The sequence below is a fragment of the Bos indicus genome, chromosome 29, assembly GCF_029378745.1.
Source record: "Bos indicus isolate NIAB-ARS_2022 breed Sahiwal x Tharparkar chromosome 29, NIAB-ARS_B.indTharparkar_mat_pri_1.0, whole genome shotgun sequence".
NCBI lineage: Eukaryota > Metazoa > Chordata > Mammalia > Artiodactyla > Bovidae > Bos > Bos indicus.
In genome coordinates, this window is record NC_091788.1 from 50,464,324 (window position 1) to 50,488,085 (window position 23,762).

Here is a 23,762-nt window from a genome sequence, read left to right on the forward strand (position 1 = left end):
AGAGAAAACAGCAAAAGCAGCAGCAGGAGCACACAGTATCTTTGAAGGAACAATCATAAAAATGGTAGTTGACTTTTAAACAGAAATGGTGGGATCCAGAAGATAATGGGATGACATTTTACAGAGCTGAGAGAAAAAAAACCTCCCAGCTTGGAGTTTTATACCTAATGAAAATATCCTCCAAAATGTAAGTGGAGTAGACTTGTTTTCAGCTGAAAGATGATATCACTGAAAGACCTACAACACAAGACATACTAAAGTTCTTCGGGATGAAGAAAAGTAACTCCATATGAGAGTAGGGAGGATCGGGAATTGAGCAAAGGATAGTAGCAAGTGTAAAAATGTTGGTAAGCACACACACACACAAAATAACTGTTTCCAACAATACACTAACATCCTGTGAGACCTTTAACATTTGCAGAAATAAAATGTAGAAGGATAAATGGAATTAAGAGCTGTGAAGTTCTCTCCCTGTTCAGGAAGTCATGAGACTTCAAGAATGTAAAATGTAATCTCCAGAATAATCATTAAAGAATAATACATGAACATATAACTCAAAAGCTAATAGAAGAGATAAACTGAATTTTTAAAATTCAGTGAATCCAAAAGAAGGCAAGATAAAGGAATAAAGAAACAAAGAAGAGATGAAAGAAATAGAAAATAAAAACAGCAATTAAACCCAACAATATCAGTAAATTACAGTCAATGCAAATAATCTAAATACTCCAATAAAAGTCAAATGTCATATTGGAAAATTAAAAGAATTTTCAACTGCATACTATTTACAAAAGGCACACTTTCAATAATGGAACCCAGAAAGGTAAAAAGAAAAAAATGGGAAAAGGATATATCATGCAAACACTAATTTTGTAGAAAGTTAGTGTAGCTATATTAATATCAGACAAGGTAGACTTTAAAACAAAACTCTTACCAGAGAGAACAAAGAACATTTCATGAGGTTAAAAGAGTCAATGAGACCGAAAAAGGAAACAATCCTAAATTTCTATTAACCAAATAACAGAGCTTCAAAATATATAAAGCAAATGTTGACAAAAGTACAAGAAGGAAAATACAAATCCACAAATGGAATTGAGAATTTCACTTTTATTGCAATATATCTCAGAAACTGATAGAACAAGGAGATAAATCAGTAGGGAGTTAGGAGATCTGAATGTGATTAGCCAATTTGACCTCATTGACATATATTGAAATAATACAGAGTATATGCTTTGACAGAGAGACAGAGCATGTGCTTTGACACATACTCAGTGAGAGAAAGATATCTGTTTTCAAATCCCCAAATGTTTGAAAATTAAGGCATAGATTTCAAAATAACCCATAAGCCTAAGAAATCACAGTGGAAATTGGAAGATATTTTGGACTGCCTTATAATGTAAATATGACATCAAAACCTGCTGGATACAGCTTATGCAGTGCTTAAAGGAAGGGGACGACAGAGGATGAGATGGCTGGATGGCATCATTGACTCGATGGACGTGAGTTTGGGTGAACTCTGGGAGTTGGTGATGGACAGGGAGGCCTGGCGTGCTGCGATTCATGGGGTCGCAAAGAGTTGGACACAACTGAGCGACTGAACTGAACTGAAAGGAGATCAACCCTGAATATTCACTGGAAGGACTGATGCTGAAGCTGCAATACTTTGGCCACCTGATGTGAAGAGCTGACTCATTGGAAAAGACCCTGATGCTGGGAGAGATTGAGGGCAGGAGCAGAAGGCAGTGACAGCGGATGAGATGGTTGGATGGCATCACCGATTCAATGGACGTGGCTTTGACCAACTCTGGGAGATGGTGATGGACAGGGGAGCCTGGCGTGCTACAATCCATGGGGTCGCAAAGAGTTGGACATCACTTAGCAACTGAACAACAAAGAAAAATCTACAGGTCAAAACACATACTCTCCTTTTCTAAAAGGAGAGTAAGTGAAAACCAAGTATCTAAACTTGCAAGAAACTGGAAAGAGGAAAGCAGATTGAATCTGAAATAAGGTAGAAGAAAGAAAATAGTAAAACTAATAAAATAAAAATAAATATTAAAAGGGAGCACAAATCAATGAAATTGAAATCAGATGTAAGACAGAGAAAATTAACATCGTCAAGTGTTTGCTCTTCATAAAGATTAACAAAATTTACAAACCACCAGCAATACTGATCCAAAAAGAGAGAAAACGATACATTGCAAATAACAGAAATGAAAAGGTGGCATCACTACATACCCTGCACACAATAAAAATATAACTAGGTACAAGACTAAATTACATGAACAATTTCAAATTTTGGATAAAATAAGCAAAGCCCTGAAAAACACAACCATATCACAACTGAGATAAGAAATACAGTGTGAATGGTCCTACATCTGTTAAAAAAATTGAATCTGTAAATGAAAACCTTTCCAGGAAGAAAGCAGAAGGCCAGTGTCTTCAAGACTGAGTATCTTCAGGGACTTCCCAGATGGCCCAATGCCTAAGACTCTGCACTTCCAATGCAGGGGGCCTGGGTTTGATCCCTGGTCAGGGAACTAGATCCCACATACCGCAACTACAGTCCGACACAGCCAAATAAATAAAACATTTTCTTTAAAAAAGAGTGAATACCTCCAGATACTTAAGGAAGATATCACGCCAACTGTGGCAGACAGAACAACGGACACCCAGACATGTTTACATCCTAATCCTCAGAATCTACACGGCAAGAGAGTCCGTGTTTCTAAGACTCGCCATCGACGCTGACACAGCTGGTCTGGATGACGACGTTACCTGGCGCTAGGAGATACCCACTACAATATTCCTGGCAGCACTGCTACACATAGGAGAACAAGCAGCGGAGGAAATGTGTTCGTCAGTGGAGACCTGCACAGCAGCCACGCTGGATGGACCAGGCTCACCCGCATCAACAAAGACGCACCGAGGCAGTGGGGGGAAGAAGGGAACCTGCAGGAAGGCAGTTAGATGATTCCATACACGAATACTTTACAGCACAGACGGTACTGTGTGGTGTACACGGGGCTTAAACACGCAGCAAAGTGACAAACCAGAGCCAGGAAGACACTGGCCATCTGGAGTGGCACTGCCTCTGGACAGAGGGGTGGGAGAGGCTCTGAGAGCCCGCTGGGGTCTGCACTGTGCTGTTACAACCTGAAGCAAAACGGGAGAAAATGTGGACATGTTTGGGTCCCGCAGTTAGGTGTTTGTTATACCCTTCTCTGTATTTATTTGTACACTACAAAAATGTCATAACATACTAGGAAAGAAAATAGCCTGAAATGTGAATAATCTGAGATTAAAAGCATACGGAAGGGACTTCTCTGGTGGTCCAGGGGTTAAGGAATCCCCTGCTACTGCAGGGGGACACAGGTTCAGTCCCTGGTCCGGGAAGATTTCACATGCCCAGGAGCAACTGAGCCCCTGCGTGCACCACACCCACTGGGCTTCCGAGATGCGACCACTGAGGCCGCAGCACCTAGAGTCAGCGCTCTGCAACAAGAGAAGCCACCGCAGCGAGACGCCCGCGCACGGCAACTGGAGAGCTGCCCCGGCTCGCTGCAACTGGAGAAAGACCCAAGCAGCCACCCAAGAACCAGCACAGCCAAATAGAAAGAGCACACAGACGGAGGCCGCTTTACTGCATGGCTTTTAATAGCCAAGGTACGGAAAGAATCCAGGGCGTAAAAACGGAGAGTTGGTTGAAGCATCCGCGCACACCCACAACACCCAACTGCACACAGTTAAAACCAGGCGGTGGGAGGCGGGGATGCGACGTGCCTCAAAAGTACTTTGTTGCGTGAAAAAAAAAAAAAAAAGTCAGACACAAAAGAATGCACACCGCTTGCTCGCGCGTGTACGAAATTCAGGAACAGCAGCACTGACGGAATGGGTCAGAAAGTGAGGGGAGACTGAGAAGGGTCGCCCCGGGGATTTTTAGGACTAGTTCTGGGCGGTCAGCGCAGCTGCCAAAGGCCGCTGTTGGAACACCTGAGTGGGCGTCGTACTAACTATACCTTGACTTAAAAAGGTTGTGGGAAACGTAACGCCACGGGTACAGGTTTACTGTGTCATCAGTTGAAACACTGACGGGTCAGCAGGAGCTAGGGAGCTCCGTTTCCTTTGGCGCCGAAGGCGGCTTTCAGGGCGGCCGGAAGGGGGAGCGCACGGGCCGCAGCTACCGCGCTCGCACCTGACCGCCGCGGGCGCGGGTCCCTCGGGGGCGGCGGGCTGTGAGCGCGCCGGGCCCGGCCGGCTCGACCCGCCCCGTAGGGGCCACGGCGCCTCCCGGGGCCCTCGCAGGACTCTGCTCCACCCTGGGGACCCCGAGGCGGTATCCGCACGTGCGGGCTGGCACGGCCGCGATCACCTGCCCGACTTGGACACTGACCGCCTGGCACTGCCGCCCCATCCCGAGAGCCAGCTGGGGAGCTGGAACCCACGCGAGGCGTCCCTTCAGCCCGCAGCCAGCTTCCCAAGCCGCTCCTGCTCCTCCAAAGCTGCGCGCCCGCCGAGATGCTGGCCGCCCCTCCCGGAGCCTGCGGGGTCTGGGGGCGTGAGCGGCAAGGGCCACCCACCAGGCAACGCACCTAGACCTCTGGCCCTCCGCGGCTGGTGCTTGAGGGGAAGGTGGTCTCGCCCCCAACTGCAGAGAACCCAAGAATGCTGCTAAGCATCCTGGTGGCCTTGGAGGTCGCTGTCCTCCCCAGAGTGGGTGCCACCCTACCCAAATGCACCATCCTTGCAAAACCCCAGGTTTTACACGAGAAATGACTCCTTGGATGATAAAATAATCCTGAACTGGAAATTCCCCCGCGGTCCAGCGATTAAGACTATTGCTCTCACTGCCCAGGCCGCGGGTTCAGTCCCTGGTGGTGGCAACTAAGATCCCTCAAGCAGCGAGGTGAGGCCAAAAAATAAAATAACCCTGGCCCAAACATGCTCCCCCAACCAGACACACCCATGCACACCACTGCCTCCCTCCCAGAGGGGGCACAAGGACACCACCCCTCCCCTCAGTTTACTGCCGCCTGCTCAAGGACAGAGCCAGGAGCTGCCCTTGGCCACATGCAGGCGCTGACCACGCCTGGGCTGGGCAGAAGAGGAGCCACTTGGACGGTCCTCCCTTGCCCTCTCTACTGGGCTCATCCTGGATCTGGCCTAGGGAGCAAGAGAGCGGGGAGTCCTCCCAGCCCAGCTGACAGTTCCCCTGTCCCCCACTTCTGAGGGTCCCAGGCCCTTTGGGTTCTGTCCATGCTTCCCCAAGGGCCTCTGATATGGGCTCAGGCCACCGGGCCAGCTGCGGGGCTCAGCCTGAATCTTCCTACACTCTCCCAGGAGCAAGCCTCCCCCATTTTTCAGACATGGAATGAGCCCAAATGCAACAAGCTCCCCGCCACACCCTACACTCCATCCAGACCTGACCTGGCTATGCACCTGGGCTGGGCATCTCGCTGAGTTCAGGGTCCACCTCCAGCCAGGGCTTCTCTCCTCAGCAACACCTTACTCCTTCGGTTCCACCTGGGGCAGGGAAAGAGGAAGGACCTCAACCCAGCCCCAGCCCCAAATAGCCCTGGAGTTAGCCAGTGCTTCCTTCCGGGACAGCCCCGCCCCACCCCCACCCCACGATGTTTGTTATCCAAAGTGCTGGCTCGGAGTCAAGAACACACTCTCCTCCACACACACACACCCAAATACTCACACCTGAGTGCTCAGGCTAGCAAGGGAGAGGCCCACCTACTGTGGACAAAGCTCTGAAGCCAGAGGTCAGGAGAATTGAGAGTGGGAAAGAGAGGGCCCAGTGGAGGCCCTGGCCATCACGACCTTCCCCAGCTGCACTCACAGCTCTAGGGTCCCGAGTGCCCACCTGTCCCAGGAGAGTATAGAAAGCAGTCTTCTGCAAGGATTTTTGTGACCCTTCATTCAAACAGCCGCGGCTGAGGGCGCCTCTCAGATCCCTCCCTCCAGGCGAAGAAGCTGCGCTCTCCGGGGGGCCGAAGCCTTTCAGAGCCCTGAGTTGCCCCCACGGGCTAGAGGAGGCCCCGCCCTCACTCTCCACTGGGCAGCCCTGGGGACGGGGGTTAAGGAATGTTTGGGTCGTCTGGTCACAACATCCCCCCACCAAATTATCACCTTCAAAAGCTCCCGGGGTTCCTTGGCCCCCTAGGCAGAAGTCTTTCTCCCCTCCTCAGAGCGAGGCCCCCAGGGCCTGGCACAGGTACACACCTGGCGCAACACAGATGCCCGAAACATGCCCCCCACCCCGCCCTACGGCTGCCCGGAGCCGGCGGAAAGACGAGGTCTTCGCAGCCTGCGGGGGTCCCTGCGCCTCCGTGGCCTCCAGTCGCTGTCTGTCCATCCTGGGGTGGCCTCCCGGACGCTCCCCTCCGCGCTCCGGGGTGTTTCCGGCAGACACCGCCCGAGGTGTAATTACCTATGTTTGCTCCCGCTCTGGACAACCAGAGTCCAAGCGGCCGAGGGCTCGTGTTCCAACAGCGGTCGGCTGGGGCGGACCCTCAACTGTCTTTACCGGGCTGGGGGGCACCCTGCGAGGGCGGGTCCCGAGAGCGCCGCTTAAGGTGGACTTTTAATTGGAAGCGACAAAGGCTGGGGGTACAGTGCTGCCCAGGGGGCCACCACCTCCCACCAGAGTTCAGATGTGTGACCAGAGGCACACCTTCTCGCCTCTGAGCTTCCCACTCCACCCCCCACCCCGTAAAATGCAGACCCAGGCTCCCACCGCCAGGGCTCGTGGAGAGGGGACGCGCGGATGCCTAAGGTAAAGCGCCGCCTGGGCCGGGCTCGCGGGGTGCGCTCGTGCCCGCCCCGGGCTAGAGAAGCCGCCCGCGGCAGGCCCCGCACGAACAAAGACTGCCGGGGGTGGGGTGGGGTGGGGGGCAGCTCCTGCCAGGCCGGTGGAGAGAGGACGCTAGCGCTCGGGACCCGGACGACTGGACCCTCCGCGTCTGTAAGATGAGACTGGTGGGGGGGTCTCCGGGTGGGGCGGAGCGCTGGGGCCCGGAGGGCTTCCTGGAGGTGGGGTTCCAGGCGCGGGATCGGAGGCCGCGCGGCCCCTTTAAGATCCGGGGCCGGGGCGAGAGGGGAGGGCAGAGGGCGCCCGGCGACGGCGCGGAGGCCGGCCCCCGCCCCCCACGGCCGCCGCCTCTAATCTGCACCCGGAGCCGGGGCGCTGGCTGACGTCACCTGCCCCCGAGCCGCGTGCGCTGATTGGCTGCAGGTGACGTCAGGGGCTTTTTTCGCTTGGCATGACCTCATCCCCGCCGGCGGCCCCGCCCTCCGCCCCGGGCCTGTCACTCGCGGCCGAGCGCGGCGGCCAAGCCGGCTCCGCGGCCCCCGCCCCCCGCCCCGCCGGACGCCGGACCCCGAGCCCGAGCCCGAGCCGGAGCAGCCCCGGCCGCGCCCGCCGAGCCGCGGGGTGGGATGCGCGCGTGCCCGCCCGCAGTGCGCGCGCTCGGGCCCGTGCGAGCGCTCCCCGCGGCGGCGGCGACGGCGGCGACCCGCGCGCTCCCCCGGCCCCGGCTGCGCGGGCCCCCGCCGGGCCCATGGGCTGCGCGGCGGAGCGGGCGCGCTGAGCGCAGCGCAGGTCCCGGGTGCCGGCCTGAGGCGAGCGAGAGCGAGGTGAGCGGGGCGCCGGTGGGGCTGGGGGACGCGCGGGGCGCCGGCGGGGCCGGGGGGGGTGGTGGTTCGTGCGGGGCGCAGGCGGGGCTGAGGGGGGGCGCGCGGAGCGCCGGGGGCCTGGGGGCGACGCGCGAGGCGCCGAGGTGCTGGGGGTACGCGCGGGGCGCCGAGGGGCTAGGGGATCACCGGCGCGCGGCCCGAGCGCCCGGCTCGGCCGGGTGGGCGCTGCATCGGGAGCGCTCGGGGGGTTGCGCGGGGCGGGCACGGGGAAGAGGAGATGGCCTGGAGATGAGCGGCCCCCACCGGCCCTCAGGAGCGCCGCCGACCCGACCGAGAAGTCCTTCCCCCGCCTCCCGCGGCGCCCCGCGGACCCCGGCCCGGCACACACCCGGCCACCGCTTCGCCGCCTTTCTACGCGCGATTCTTTCTTATTTTGGTGGGGGAGGGGCATGAATTAAGGACGAGGAAGACCATTAAGATCGAGCGTGGATCTATCTGAGCCCCATGTGCCCCCCCGAAAAGCACCCCCACCACAGGGACCAGGATTGAAGAGGATCGTCCTTTGCAGGGCCGGGCGCGGAGATGCGGCGGCCTGGGCCGTTGGAGCTCAGGGCGTTTGGCGGGTGGCAGCCTCAGGAGAGGTTCGCTCCGTGTTTGGCCTTCTCCCCTGTCTTGCCACGCTGCGATGGGCACCCCCACCTCAGGGAGCTCAGCTGGCCTCTGCGGAATAAAGGCCAGCCGCCAGCCTGCTGCAGACGCGGCGGGTGCTGGGGGAGGGGCTGGCACTGCCAGGCTGAGTGCAACCAGCCTCCTTCAGCCTGTGCACCCACCTTGGGGTGAAGGGTATGTAATAGTCTGGCCTGGAGGGGAAGGGGCAGAAATGGGCCCAGTCTGCACGAGGTCATCCCTTCTGGGAGAATTTACCTTCTAATTTCCTGCTGCAAAAAATGTACTGACTTTGCAAGGGGGAGCGTTGGGGCCTGGGCTCTCAGTGATGGGGTGGGGGTGGGCGGCCTCCGTAGGATGGGGGAGAAAGGCGGCGGGTGGAGTGTGCGGTCTGCAGTTTTCTTGCGCAGCTTGGTGAAGGGGAGGGGGTTCTTCCTGCCTTGTGCCCTCTGCTCCTGGGGGTCTGTGGAGGTCTGAGAGACTGTCCGTTCCCAGCGTCTCCCCGAGTCCTTCTTGCTCCCACAGCAGCCCAGGAAACGCAGGTAGCATCCAGCACCCCTGTCCTGCCCCAAGATGGCAGGTGTCCCTGGCATTTGCTCCTCAGATGGTTGATAAGCATTCGCCAAAGATGGCCAGGTCATGTGACCAGGGACTGGGAGTTCGTCCTGAAGTCTAACTGAAATACCTCCTGCTGTAGTCAGCCTAGGGCCCTGGGGGAGTTGCTAGGCAGGTTCTAGTCCCCTGCTGCCCTCCGGAAGCTTCCTGGATCCCAGAGGCTGCCTCTGGAAAGGGCAGGTTCCAGGCACAGAGATGCAGAAAGATGTTTGAAGCCCCTTTCCGCACCAGGACCCTTCCCAGCATCACCTCTCCTCTAGGCTGAGGCTGACCTTGAGGCCCAGAAGCTGCAATCAGAGAGCTTGGGGTGGGGGGTGGGGGGCCCGTAGTCTCCTGCCTAGAGGAGGGGTGGAGGAAGCGGAGGTTGTCTGCCTGTCTCCTAGATGTGCAGCTCCCAAGGAGAGGAGAGGAAGGGGCGAGCCCACAGCAACAGTGATGAGGCTCGGGCTGAGACTGTCAGACTGCACAGGCTGAGGCCCCCTCTGCCTGAACCTCAGACGGTGACTGGTGGGCTCTGGCCCCGGCAGTTAGCATGGGGGAGGGGTGCCCAGTAGAAGTCCTGTTGATCAGCGGGGATAAAACCAGCTAGGCAGGAGCAGAGGAAGCCGAGACTGGTGCGTCCTGAGCCTGCCTCCCTGAGGACCCTTGTGCCAAGCCCTCCAGTCCCAGTTCAGCCCCCAACTCCTGGGCACTGAGGATAGAGCCCCACCCCACTGTCTCCCAAGTCCATAGCCTCCCCAGGTCAGGCTGGCTCTGCCTGGCCTTGCCAAGAGCAGCCAGGACAGAGTGGACGCAGCTTGGGTCCTGTGCCAGTCATCTCAGAGAGCTGGGGGGCGGTGCAGAGAGCCAACCTGGTGAGCACGTGGGCCCCTGCCTGTGAGAGGCCACCCCTGCCAGCCTCTCTCCTGGCTTCCAGAGGGTAGCAGTTTCTGCCTCCAAGCCTGCCCCCGGGTCAGAGTGAGCCGGAAACCCAGCACCGGGGGTCTGTGCGCCGTCAGCTCTGCCTGAGGCCTACCTTGGTGACCTGGCTCCGCCAGGCAGGAGCCACGCTGAGTGGTGGCCAGGGTCTCTGTCTGCCTTTCCTGGGATTCCCGCGTCCCCCGACGCTGAGCACAAGGTGCCCTGGTGAGGATGCCCCTAGCTGGGAGTTTTCTGGTTGTACACGTGCTGAGGGACACGGATGTCCCTCTTGGAGGCCATGGGAGCCGATGAGGAGAGGCTGTGGCTGCATCTGGGGCTGGGGCGTGCTGGAATCTCGGGCACTCGCGTGCAGAAGGTGAGGACACATGCGTGCAGTGACCACGTGAACGTGCACACACGTACTGTCGTGTGAATCACGGCACACAGGGCTGGGATGGATTGTGGGAACCGGGTAAGTACGTGCCATGAGCGTGGCCAGTGGCAAAGGGCTGTGTCCAGCCTGTATTTCACATGAGGGCCAGGCGGCGCCGTGGATCCCAGGAAAGCAGGGAGGCGGTGCCTGTGGCCTCCCAGGCCTGGCCCAGCAGCAGGCAGGGAGGGGCGGGGCTCCTCCTGCTTCTGGCCTGGGACCCTGTCTCCTCGGCTGCTGCCCTCTGGTGGGGCTGACCCAGGCTCCCAGCTGACCTAGGCTCTGGGTGCTCCCTCCCCGGGGGAGGGTCTCAGCTGAGCCTGCAGGGGGTCCTTAAAAGCCGGGAGGCCCAAGCCCCTACACATCCATTTTCTCTGCGCCCACCTGGCCTATTGCAGCATCTCCACCCCACCCTGCTCTGCCCAGCTCTGCGCCCTGCTCTGACTGTCGCAGCTGGGGAAGTGAGGGGTCTGCCCAAGGAGGGCCTGGGGGCCAGCACAATGCAGGGGGTCCCGCCCAGGAAGGGCAGGGCTCCCCAGGATGGGAGAGTGAGCCTGTGCATGTGGGAGGTGACTGGAGGGTTAGGACCTGGTGGGGCGTGCAGGGGCGGGCGGGCCTGGCTGAATTGGTCCCCCCCAGCTGCTGGGCACCTGAGGGCGTGCGCGGGGAGCAGGCGAGGAGCGGACCTGGCTCTGCAGCTCCGCCTGCTGCCGCAGGAGCAGCGGTTGCCTGGCACCCCTGCTGTTGCCATGGCAACAACGGAGGTGCCAACTTGCTAATGAGTCCCCCTCAGCTGCAAATAACAATATTACAGTGGTTAATAGGGCCAAGCCAGAGGCTCCTCAGGAGCCGGGGCTGGGGACCAGGTACCAGGTGGGCCCACAGGCCAGCCGTCCACCCCTCCAGCCCCTGCCCCCTCTCCTCCGCGGGTCTCCGGCCTCACCTCCCTGCCCCTCCGCCAGCCTCCTTTCCCCTCCGTGCAGTGAGCACCCCTTCACGCCGCTCTGGCAGTGTAAGGACTGGAGGGCAGGGGCAGCAAAGGCCTCCTCCCCCGCCCCACCACCCCCGTGGGAGGAGGCTCTGCCCGTGGTGTCCCCACCCCACGGTCTCCTTGTCGGGGCCCTGGGCCTCTGGACTGGATGCAGGTCCCACATCCCATGGTGGGAGGCTCTGCCCAGGTGCGTCAGGGGGGCCTGGAGGCGGGGCCTGTCCCAGCCTTAAAGGGAGTCAGGCAAGAACTTGGAAAAACCTCTCAAAACCGCTCGACCAGGAGTCGAGTTGGGGTCCCCTGGGCACGCGGACAGAGGCCTCAGAGCAGGTCGGGCCCCTCAGCAGGCAGCCCCACTGTCTTGCCGTGGCCCTCAGGAGGGCAGGGCCCCGTCTGCACCCCAGGCCCTGCCCCCACCAACAAGGCGCCCAAGCGCCTGAGGAGCAGCATCTGTGAGCAGGACCTCGAGGCCCCAGCACTGTCCAGGGCCTCCCTTGGCACCAGCTCCAGTGGCCCAGCCCTGGGCTGCCCATGCCAGGTGGGCCAGTCCCCACCCGCCTTGCACCTACTCCTCTGTGACCCCTGGCACCCCCCACGAGCCTGGGAGCTCATCCCAAGGGCTGGCGCAGAGACAGTGGCCACCGTCCCCAGGGTCGTCAGTGCTGACTGAAAGGCGAGGCGTGTCTCCAAGCGCCGCGCACCCCAGCACCCTCTGTGGCTGCCGGCGAGGGGCTTACCGAGGGAGTTCCCTTGCTGGCCCTGTGGGGGAGTCCGTCTCTCAGCCTCCCCACCCCCCAAGCTGGCAGAGGAGAGACCCCGGGTGATCAGGGCGGCCGTGGGCCCCTTTCTGTCCAGTGTCCTTGATGCGACCTTGGGTTAATCCCACCCCTCCCCCGAGCCTCAGTTTCCCCAGCTTTCGAGCAAACTTGTCATCCTGAAGATGCATGCCTCCCTGGGTACTGTGAGGCCTGGGAGGGGGGGCGTTGAGAAAGGCCCGTCTTGGCAGGTGGGCCAGTGGTGGCAGAGGCTTGGCACCAAATCAGAGGGGGCTTCCGCCCAGACTCCAGAGCCTCACGTCCCACCCACCTCCTACTCCCTCCAGTCACCCCTGAGCCCGAGGGTCCTACACAGTCACCCACACTCACCGCTGACCACTATCCTTGGGTGCCCTCCACCGCACCACAGTCCTTGTACCCACCAGGCCCCCAAAGGGGCCTCCTCAACCCCAGGGCACTGATGAGTCTGCGGTGCCCCATCATAGTGTCTCCCCCATTTCGTAAGTGTGTGACCCAGCCCTGAAGAAGGAGGAGGAGGCTGGCCCCCTGTGTGCCTGAACCCTGGCCCGCAGAACTGGGACGCAGAGCTCCTGGCCCAGTCAGTGCCCTGCCCTCCACCCCATCCAGATGATCGGCTTATGGAGCCAGCGGCCCACGCCGTCCAGAAAGTGGGGGGCGGGGAGAGACCTGCATCCCCAAGACAGGACAGGCAACGCGGGGGCAGAAGGGGGTGCCCTGGGAGGGGTGAGCGTCCGGGGGGCCTGGCCTGGGGGAGGGACCCTCGGGCCTCACCCTGCCTGAGTCCTGCGGCCCTGCCTTCTGTGGCCCCACTCGCCTTGCTATGTCCTGCTGAGAGGCTGGCGCTGTGACCTGGAGGGCTCAGGACGGGACCAGCCCCGCCCGAGCACCCTTCCCAGGGTCACAGACCCCAACGGGAAAGCAGCAGGCTTAGGGAGCCCAACCTCCATGAAGGAGCCAGAGGGAGCGAGAACCCTCCCCACTGGCATGTGTCAGCCCCAGACACGCTGCCCTTGGACCAGTCCCCTTGCCAGCCCGTCCGAGGCCCAGGGGCCTGCGGGACCACTGACCGTCCGCCTCTCCCCGCAGGTCTGGCGCCATGCCTGGGCACTCCAAACCCTAGGCCACGTCCAGGCCGTTGGAGCTGCCCCTGCCCACTCCCGGGGTCGCCCCTCCCCACTGCCCACTGCCGCGCCATGGCCGGGGACCGGCTCCCACGGAAGGTGATGGATGCCAAGAGGCTGGCCAGCCTGCTGCGGGGTGGGCCCGGGGGTCCGCTGGTCATCGACAGCCGCTCCTTCGTGGAGTACAACAGCTGGCACGTACTCAGCTCCGTCAACATCTGCTGCTCCAAGCTGGTGAAGCGGCGGCTACAGCAGGGCAAAGTGACCATTGCTGAGCTGATCCAGCCTGCCGCCCGCAGCCAGGTATGCAGCCCGCCCGTCTCTCTGGCTCCTCCGGGAGCCAGGGCTGGGGCAGCCTTCCCTTTTTCTGCCCTTGAAGCTGCTCTGTGCTCCTCGGGGTCAGATTCCAAGCCATTGGCAGGCAGCGCCCCTGTCCACCTTAGGACTACAAGAGCGCTCCTCCCCAGGGTGACCCTCCGCCGACAGACTCAACACCCTCCTACCAGCTTCCTGCCCTCCCCACAGAGCCACTGACCCTGCCCGGGTCCCCACTCAGCCCCACACAGAGGCCTCCATGCAGGGCCCAGCCACGTGGTGTGGCTGTGCCCGGGCTGTGGATGGAGCCGGGGGGGACACGGGAGACAGACGGGCAGCGAGGAGGGCGGCTAGGCCTCTCTGACCACCCTGAGGACTCAGAAGAGGACCAGACGGGTGGCTGGGGGCTCACACAGGCACAGGGGCATCCAGTCCCGGTCTCTCCCCCTGGATCCTGAGGACCAGGAGCTCTCTCCGAGGCCTGCAAGACCGTCGCTGGTCACCTCAGGCAATAGTTGTCTCTGTTGCCCAGGGGCATCGAGCCCACACTGGACTGTGACCTGCGAAGCCCGCGTGGGGGAGGTTTGGCTCCCCAGGCGGCCCAGAGGCTCAGGGAGGGGTCTTGGTCATTGGCCCTGCTTGAGGCAGAGCTGGGATGTGAGAGGAGCCAGACGGGAGTCCCCTGCGGCCTCCAGTGAGGGGAATCCGGTGATGAATAACCCCCAGCAAGTGCTGGGCCAGAATGCTCTCCCATTGGCTGTAGGTGACATCATCGGCCCAGGGCTGGCAGCTCAGCGAGCTTAAGGGCTGAGCGTGTTGGGGGCGGGCTACCAGCTGCTCCGAGCCCAGCGGCTCACATCTGGGCCCCCAGCTGGCAGCGGAGAGGGGAGGGCCGGTGGGCCCCAGCTTCCCACTGCTTCCACTGGGATGGCTGGGGGCAAGGAGGGCCTGCTGCAGCCTCCGAAGGCCCCATCACTGGCCAGGGACAGAAGGAGACCCCAGACCCAGAGGTCCCCCCACCCAGCCTTCAGAATCCCCAACGTGTGCCTCCTGGGGCCCTCGGCCTCCCTGGGAGCCAGCCAGGCCTCCCTGTGCCCCGGAGGTCAGGGCGCCCGCATGCGCCTCCTGGGAACTCACGCCTGCCCCGCGTCTCCTCCACAGGGGCTGGGCCCCCAGTGTCTGTTAACTGTATGTGGGAGCGTGGCTGCCTCAGGGGGCTGTGTCCCCCGACCCTCCCTGCTCCGGGGGGCTGCCCTGTGGCTGCACAGTCACAGCTGTCCAGGTGTACACCGTGGCTGGGCGCCCGCCCTTCCTGCCTTCAAGGCACCACAGGGACAGGCCCTCCCTTTCCACCGCCTGACCAGCAGCAGTGGAGGCGGCAGGGGATGCGGCGACTGGCGGGCACCTGGCCCCCCTGACCTCTGCCCTCTGCCCAGATGGAGGCCGCGGAGCCTCAGGACGTGGTGGTCTACGACCAGAGCACCCGGGACGCCAGCGTGCTGGCCGCAGACAGCTTCCTGTCCATCCTGCTCAGCAAGCTTGACGGCTGCTTCGACAGCGTGGCCATCCTTACAGGTGCCTTCCCGAGGCCTCTCTCCCCTGCTGGCGGCAGGGCGGGGGCGGGGGCAGGGGTGGGCACGTCCAAAGGGTCACGTTCCGGATCGGCCTCTGCTCTCCTCTCTAAGCCCAGGGCCCAGCGTCTGCTGGGACGGTGGGGACCCAGTGGAGGCGAAGCTAGGGAGCTCCGAGTTCTCAGGGACTCCTCCGACCCCCTCCCCCGGGCCCCCACACTTCAGGTCCCACCTCCAGCGAGGGCCCAGGCCCACCACCAGCAGGTGAGACATGGACAGCGGGAAACCCCAACACAGGCCTGAGGCAGGGGAAATGGGGGGGATCTAGGCAAAGACCTGGTGTACCTTGGAAGCTACCCCCCACCCACACAGGTACGCGCGCGCGCGCACACACACACACACACGCATACAGTCTGAGGGAGGAGGCATAGGCCCCACCCTGGGGAAACCCTAGTCTGAGCAGGAATTGATCCCCCACTGGGGGGTCCTCTGAATGCTCCAGCTGGCACAGGGAGCCTAGCAACTGCCTATTTGATCACCACTGCTATCTGCCCAGGGGGAGGTCCCCATGGGGCTTACATTCCCCCAGATCAGACTGGCCAGCCCCCTCCCCAGGTGGCCCAGGGCCTGTCCCCCAGGATGTGCAACCTCCCTGCCTGGGTGCCCTGCGCTACAGCAGGAGAGGGTGGGGGGAGGGCCCACACCGCCATCACCCCCACCATCACACAGCTGCTAGGGTGCTGCTCTTCATTCTGACACCTGCCCTGAGCACCTCCTGAGCATGACGGGCGTTGGGGGCACCAGGCCAGCCCTCCTGTGAGGAGAGGGGCTGCAGACTGCTCCAGCAGCTGCCAGGGGCCGGGGCTCCGGGCAGACCCCTCAGAGAACGGGTCCTGTGAGCGTGTGCTGTGCTCTCCATGTGTGGATGGAGGGGGGGGGGGGGTGTGTGTGCGTGCATGTGTGAGCTCTGGGAGCCAGAAGCCACAGAGCTGCAGAGCTGACACAGCTGATATGCCCTGGGGCTGTGTGGGCCGAGCGGAGGGGGGTGTCACAGGTGTCCTGGTCTGCCCGCAGTCCCCCGGGAGCCCCTGTGTGTGTGCACACACGCGCGTGTGTGCCCTTGCTACATATGACACCAGAGGCCCTCCCAGACGTTTGAGAAGAGGGTCCCGGAGCAGCGCCCCACTTCCCCCTGGGCTGCCCAGGGCCCTTGCTGGTCAGGCCCCGGGTGAGCTGGGTGGGAAGTCCCCTGCGAGCTGGCGGTGCCCCACCCCAGGGTTAGAGGGTTTCCCCCGTTTCTATGAGGAGCAAGCCAGGGAGCAGTCATGACCCTGAGGAGGGACAGGCTTGGGGCAGCGCCCACCCGAACCCTGGAGAAGGGCAGGGCCGAAGGGTTAGAGGTAGGCCGTCGGCCCAGCGAGCTAGGCACACGGAGCGGGCTGGGCAGACGCCCGCGGGAAGGACAGACCCCTTCGTGGGTGGGAGGAGGGGCGCCAGGGAGACGCGCGGCACAGCCAGGGAGAAGGGAACTCCAGGGCGGGGCGCTTTGCGGAGCGAGCGGTGGAAGCGGGCCGCGCCGGGGTCCCGAGCGGGTGCCCAGACCACGCCGCGCCTCTCCCGCACGGCTACTGGCCATGACTCCCGGCGGGCATGGGGACGCGCGCCTGGCACTTTAAGGGGTGCGCGGAATGCGGGCCGGTGTGGTCGCCGCGGGCCGCCCAGCCCCTGCGCGCGCCACCTCTCGACCCGGCCGGAGAGGACTCCAGCGCTTGCGGCCCCTGCGCGGAGGGCGGGTGCCGCCCCAGCCCGGGACTGCGGCGGGCAGGGACTGCGGCGGGCAGCGGGGGCTCCGGGGCGCGCCCCCAAATCCGGGCCGAGCCGCATCCGCACTGGAGCGCGCAGTGACAGAGGTGGGTGGGGCCAGGAGTGCCTCCCGGAACGCGCGTTTTTCCCTGACCTGCAAGGCATGGTTGGGGAGGGGGGGCTACCCTACCGAAGGAGGGTGCCCTGGAGAGCCCTGGGAGGTCTGGGCACCTCCCCAGGTCCTGAGAGGGCTGCACCCGGGGGGAGTGGTGGACAGACGGTCCAGGGCTGCTGGCACAGATGCTGCCCCTCCTATGTCACCCATTCCTAGGCCCTGGGGTGTCCCGAAATCATGGGAGGACGGGAGGCTATAGGGAGCACTCTAAGCTGCCTGACTCTGCCTAGAGGGCGTTCTTGGGGGTTCCAGGAATTGCAGCAAAGGCTGGCAGATCTCTGCCCCTCCTAGAGGCTCTCCTTAGGAAGAGGGGGTTCCTGGTGGAATTCTCCACCCCACACACTTGCCTGTCTTTGTTGCTGAGAGAGCAGAGGAAAGGGACTGGCAGAGAAGGGTCTTCTGAGAGATGGTGCAGGCCCCGCCCCTCCCCCACGGGGGTCCCTGGCTCTGCACAGTGAGCTGGGGCCCGGCCCGGCCTCCCCTCGGGACCTGAGCAGCAGTGCCGGTGCCTCTGTCACCTGCTTCTCCCCGTGCAGCCAGCAGGCTCCCCTCCAAGGCTTATACCTCCATGCCCCTAGCCTGGAGGTGGTGGTCCCCCAAAGTCCAGCCTTGGTTAGGGGCCCCGGGAGTGCACCAGGCAGGCACTCTGGTTTATCTGAGCTGGGTCTAGGTGAAGAGCGAGGTCGCCAGGCATCTCTGTCTTCAGGAATCAGCCAGGTCTGGCCCCAACTGTGTCTGCGGGCACCTGCCTCGCCCCTCTGCCGCCTCCTGGGGACAGGTCGGCCGTGGCCTGGCTGTTTGCTTATCCACTTCCATGAACCTCAGCACAGTGTCTGGGGCAGGCAGGACCAGGACACCGAAGCCTGAGGTCACTCGCTGAGTCCGATGTGTGCCCGTGGGTCCCCCTCAGCCCCTTCCTGACCAGCGGAGGGGCTCCTTCTGCCCACGTGCAGTCCAATGTACACGCGCGGGCAAGGAGGCAGGACACACGCCGGCCACGTGTACAGCGTGCAGCCTGCGTGCCCCAGTCCCCAGCGCTCCTTTCTCAGCCCAGCCTCTGCTCCTCCGTCGTCCCCTGCTGGGTGGAATGGAGCCGTAACCCGAGCGCACATGACCCTGTGTGCTGTGCCAGCTCCAGAGAGTGATGTCATGCCCAGGGCAGGGGGGGAGTGGCCCTCAAAGCCCTTGCCTCTCTGTCCTGGCATCCAAGCCTGGCCCAGGGCTCCCAGCCAACTGGAGGGATTGCATCAGCCCTGGGGGAGAGGCGGGCAGGCCCAGCCTGGCCCCACGCCACAGCGTGAAGACCCCTGTGGCCTCTGAACCTGCCTGTGTGTGGGTGCTGCTTGTGCTGCATGCTGACTGGTCATTTGTACGGCCTCCACTTTTATGGGCATCACAGCGGCGTCCTGAGGGAGGCCAGCCCCTGACTGGCATGAGGAGGGATGTGGGCTTAGGGGTGGGTGATGGGAGCGGGACAGCCTGGAGCCCTCCAGGACCAGCACGGAGACCAGGTGCTCCAGCCGGGGGCTTGCTGGCAGACTGGGCTGGGGTCTGTGCAGGGGGAGGCTGGGCAGCCGCTCTCCTTCCCCAGCCGGCCCACCCCTGACATGCGTCTCATCCATCCGCCCGCAGGGGGCTTTGCCACCTTCTCCTCCTGCTTCCCCGGCCTCTGCGAGGGCAAGCCTGCTACCCTGCTTCCCATGAGCCTCTCCCAGCCCTGCCTCCCTGTGCCCAGCGTGGGCTTGACCCGCATCCTGCCTCACCTCTACCTGGGCTCTCAGAAGGATGTCCTGAACAAGGTGTGTGTGTAGCCGGAGCCGGAGCCTCTCCTGGGCTGGTCTGGGGTGGGGAGGGGGGGTGCGGGGGTGGGGGAGCTGACCGTGGATGTGAGGGGTAGATACACCTGGGTGTGAGTCTGCCTGTGGTTTCACAGGACCCCAGAGGTCCTGGCAAGACCAGGGCAGGGCGGGGACGGGGCCTGGCAGGGCTGGGCAAAGAGGCGGCTCCCTGCCCCTTTGGCTCTGCAGCCTACGTGCCAGCCTGCTGATGTCACTGGGCCCCTGGCCAGCCCTGAAAGAACCCCGTGTTTTAAAAATGGTGACGCGGAAAGAGGGTAAAGCCACCGCCCAGGCAGCTCAGCCTTAAAATTCCTGGGAGCGGGAAGCAGGCTGTGGGCGTGTCTTGCAGGAGCGGCCCCCCACCCCTCCACCTAGCGAGGGGCTTGTAGGCTCTGCCGGGGGGGAGGCGGGGGGGGGGGGGGGGGGGTGGTGCTCCAGGAACCAGATTCCAAGGCCCCGCCTCCAGGGCATCCCAGTTTTCAGTTGGCTGCACCCGCTTCCACCCTGTTCCCTACCCTCCCAGGATCTGATGACCCAAAACGGAATAAGCTACGTCCTCAACGCCAGCAACTCCTGCCCCAAGCCCGACTTCATCTGCGAGAGCCGTTTCCTGCGCATTCCCATCAATGACAACTACTGTGAAAAGCTGCTGCCCTGGCTGGACAAGTCCATCGAGTTCATCGGTGAGGTGGCCGGCACCCTCTCACCCAGGCCCTGGGAGGGCTGGAAGGCAGGGGCGGGAGAGGGCGGGAGAAACCTGAGGGAAGGGAAGGGCTGTGCGGCCCCAGCACTCACGTGGACCCCTGCCCCCAGATAAAGCCAAGTTGTCCAGCTGCCAAGTCATCGTCCACTGTCTGGCCGGCATCTCCCGCTCTGCCACCATCGCCATCGCCTACATCATGAAGACCATGGGGATGTCCTCGGACGACGCCTACAGGTAGCGCCGCCCCCTCCACCCGCTCGCCCCGCCCCCTCCACCTGCTCGTCCGCGGAGCCACCGTTCTGGGCCGGGGAGGAGGCCTGAGCCCAGCCCTGGCCCACTGGGGTCTGCCCAGCAGCTAGGTGCCCCCGAGTGGGCACTGGGGGCTGGGGCGAGCCTGGGGAGCTGCCTGGCCCGGCCGGAGCCCTGCCCGCATCCCGCGGCTCTCCCCCAGGTTCGTGAAGGACCGGCGCCCGTCCATCTCGCCCAACTTCAATTTCCTGGGCCAGCTGCTGGAGTACGAGCGCAGCCTGAAGCTGCTGGCCGCCCTGCAAGGCGACGGGGCGTCCCACCCCGGGACCCCGGAGCCCCTGCCGGGCCCTGCCGCCCCACTGCCGCCGCCGCCGCCACCACCTACCTCAGAGAGTGCTGCGAACGCCGCCTCCAGGGAGGCTGCACAGACAGGGGGTGCGGAGGCCCCCGGCCCCGCACCTGCCACCAGCGCGCTGCAGCAGGGCCTCTGCGGCCTGCACCTCTCCTCCGACCGCCTCCAGGACACCAACCGCCTCAAGCGCTCCTTCTCGCTGGACATAAAATCGGCCTACACCCCGAGCCGGCGGCCTGACGACCCCGGGCCCCCGGACCCCGGGGAGGCCCCCAAGCTCTGCAAACTGGACAGCCCGTCCGGGGGCACGTTGGGCCTGCCCTCCCCAAGCCCCGACAGCCCGGACGCGGCGCCCGACCCGCGCCCCCGGCTCCGCCGGCGGCCCCGGCCCCCAGCCGGCTCCCCGGCGCGCTCCCCGGCGCAAGGCCTCGGCCTGAACTTCGGCGACGCCACCCGGCAGACTCCGCGGCACGGCCTCTCGGCCCTGTCGGCACCCGGGCTGCCCGGCCCTGGCCAGCCGGCAGGCCCCGGGGGCTGGGCGCCGCCGCTCGACTCCCCGGGCACGCCCTCCCCCGACGGGCCGTGGTGCTGCAGCCCCGAGGGCGCACAGGGCGCGGGCGGCGCGCGGTTCGCACCCTTCGGCCGGGCGGGGGGGCCGGGCGCGGGCGGCGGCGACCTGCGGCGGCGGGATGCGGCGAGGCCCGAGGCCCGGGACGCGAGGACCGGCTGGCCCGACGAGCCGGCCCCCGAGACGCAGTTTAAGCGCCGGAGCTGCCAAATGGAGTTCGAGGAGGGCATGGTGGAGGGGCGCGCGCGCGGCGAGGAGCTGGCCGCGCTGGGCAAGCAGGCCAGCTTCTCGGGTAGCGTGGAGGTCATCGAGGTGTCCTGACCGCGGCCGGAGCGGCCTCTCCGCGGGGACGCGGCGCCCCGAGCCCTTGGCTGCCCTCGGCTGGGCCCGCTATAAATATATATTATATATAATGCAAAGAAAGGTAAATGGTTTTACTGCGATTTTTATCGAGAAGTAAATATTTCCATTTTTTATTTATTTAAGCTGTTCATTCTGGCAATGATTTGGCAACAGTGCGGGCGGTCCTCGGAGCTCTATTTTTACTGTCTGGTATTTAAACTGAAACCCACGTTTCTAAGCAATATGAGGCCACCTTCAGTTGCAAGCTGGGGTGCCAGGCCTGGGGTTCCCCCGCCCCCTCCCCCAGGAAACACTGCTGACCATTGCAAAGAGGCTGCTGAGCTTTCGTGCACTTTTTACATAAGAAAAGGGGAAAAAAGGATAAAAAACCTTTGCCGCAGACTGAGCCGCAGAGCCTCCCTGCCCTCCCGCTGCGTCCTCTCCTGCCCCTCCCTTCTCTGCTCCTCTCCCGGCTCCTCACCAAAGCCATAGATGGGAGGGGGTGTCCCGGGAGCCGGGGGAGGGGGGGAGGGTGGCCGAGGAGGCGCTCACAGCCCCCTGCCAGCTCCAGGCACCAAGTCTCAGTGCCACCGAAGGCGTCCCTGCCACCCATCCCCCCAGACTGTTGCCTGCCAAGTGTTGGGGGGCCAGGGTGGGGTCCGGAAGAGGGTAGCAGTGCAGAGAAGGGGGCTCTGAGTGTGAGGGGACATGAGTCCCCAGGGCAGGGTGGAGGTGGAACAGCCCCACTCGCGTCTGAGCCTGGGTCCAGCCTTAGTTCCAGTCCCGAGGAGGCTGCTACCCTCTCCTCCACCTTGTGGGGCTCCTCCCCCCAGTGCCAGCTGCCAAGTGGGGAACTGGCAGAGGGGGAGCTTGGCCCCTGAGGGGCAGTGGGAATAGCTGGGCCAGCCGTGCTGGCTCCACTGGTCGGAGGGCAGATAGATTCAGGGTCTTGTTCTGCCGGTCGAGGTGCCTCTCAGAGGAGGCACCTCATGCCTCTGGGTGGGGGTGGGGTGGGGTGTGGAGGCTTTCCTTCACTTGGGAGAGCCCCCTCCAGCTAAAGGCCCCTCATGTGAGCAGATGCTGGAGGTGTCCCCCATGTCTGCCAGCCCCCACAGGGCCCTCGGAGGAGGAAAACCCCGTACACCCCTCTCCTGTGGAGCGCTCCCCTCCCAAGTCTCCCTGATATCTTCGAGGTGACATGCCAGTCCCCAACCCCCGTTAGCTTTTTGGCCCAGGTGGGCCAGCCTGGGGTTGAGGGCAGGAGAAAAGCCCCAGCTATCCTCACCCCCCACCATCTGGGGTCAGGGGGACCCAAGGCTTTTGGCAGCAGGAGTGGGTGTCCCCTGACCTTCAGATGTCCTGGAGCATCCAGGAGTGGATGCTGGTCACTTGGTGAGAGGCCAAGGCCTGGCTGGAGGGGTGGCCTGGGCAGGACTGAGTGCTTGGGCAGGTGGGCGGGGGTTGCCTGCCCCCAGCTGCCCTCCAGCTGTTTATTCTGTTTGTTCTTCTTTTGACCCCAGCTCCTGTCCTGTCAAACCTCCTTTGAGCAAAAGTCCTGTTCCTGTTCCCTCTGTCCCCACCCCGTTCCCCCAAGAAAATAAGCTATCATTGTTGTATTTGCAATCTATGGATTAGAGGTTTAAGTATTTATTATTATTGGTTAATTATTATTATTATTGATTATGTAAATCTGCCTCCTGTCTGTCTATTGCGTTGGGTTTCGGAGGTGACCCTGGGTGTGGAGGATGCACTGGTCCCCTCTCCGCGCCCCACGCCTGTGCTGTCCAGGAGACAGTGGTGGGGGCCACTGGTTGAGCCCCACAGCCCTGGGGGCAGGTCCCACGGCCCGATCCCCTCCCTCCGTCCTTCTCCAGGGCTGCCGGTGCCCTGTGGCTTCTGGCCCGGGGCACGTCGGGGCTTTTGCTCTTGAGACACTGGCTGAAGTGAGTCGTTGTGAAGGGAGAAGTCCCTGTCTCAGCCCCCCAGCCCACGCCTCTCCCCATGCGGGGGCACAAGGCACCCAGCAAGAGCCCCTCCCTGGTCAGTCCCACCCACTCCCTGGGAGGTGCGGAGTGGGGCCCCAGGGCCCTCCCCCCTCCTGCCAGCCCAGTGCCCTGGCATGGGGTCCCCAGAATGGACCTGGCCTCCTCCTATTATTTGCTGGAAAGTCCAGCGGAGGAGAGGTGGCAGGTCCGCCCGCCCGGCTCCTGGTCCCTCTGGACTGGGCTGCCCACCCACCTGCCCGCCCCTCCTCTCCACCCTCTCCCCCATCGCGGCCGCTCTCTGCTCCCTGTCCTGTCCCCTTCTTTTGTATTTGGAAACAACGTGTTGTAATAAATCCTGAGATGGGTGTTTTCTCCATGCGTCTGGCTGCCTCTTTCTTCAGGCTGGTGGGAGGTTGTGTGGAGGGGCTTCCTGGGGCCAGAAGGTGGAGGGTATGGGACCTGGAAAGCCAGACTGCCTCCCACTCATGGCTCTGAACCCAGAACCCTAAACTCAGGGGGCAGGGGGGAAGGGGGGAGGGGCAGATGTAGGATGTAGAACAGCCTTTTTTTTTTTTTTTTTTTTTTGCTATTTCAAGCTACTGAGAATTTAAATAACGTAGAACTATATAAAAGGGAATCTCAGTTTCGGCCTTCAGCTCCCCGCAACCCCCTCTCCAGAAATAACTGCTGGGAGCAGTTCCACACC

The 23,762-nt window shown here is 62.5% G+C and overlaps 1 protein-coding gene and 1 long non-coding RNA gene across 2 annotated transcripts in view; one reads left to right on the forward strand and one right to left on the reverse strand.

Annotated features, from left to right (window-relative positions):
* The window catches only part of LOC139180729 (uncharacterized), a 119,012-nt gene extending 111,815 nt beyond the window's left edge, over positions 1-7,197 (reverse strand). Inside the window, exon 1 of the long non-coding RNA XR_011564988.1 lies at positions 5,425-7,197. This is a non-coding gene — a long non-coding RNA (uncharacterized lncRNA). The remainder of the gene's footprint in view (positions 1-5,424) is intronic.
* A 126-nt stretch (positions 7,198-7,323) lies between these two features.
* DUSP8 (dual specificity phosphatase 8) lies at positions 7,324-23,430 on the forward strand. Its single transcript, XM_070783126.1, has 7 exons — positions 7,324-7,638; positions 13,121-13,458; positions 14,907-15,045; positions 18,652-18,818; positions 19,381-19,540; positions 19,671-19,794; positions 20,012-23,430. Exons 2-7 carry the CDS (start codon positions 13,228-13,230, stop codon positions 21,048-21,050), a joined length of 1,860 nt encoding a protein of 619 aa, XP_070639227.1. The 5' UTR covers positions 7,324-7,638; positions 13,121-13,227; the 3' UTR covers positions 21,051-23,430.
* The last annotated feature ends 332 nt before the right edge of the window (positions 23,431-23,762 follow it).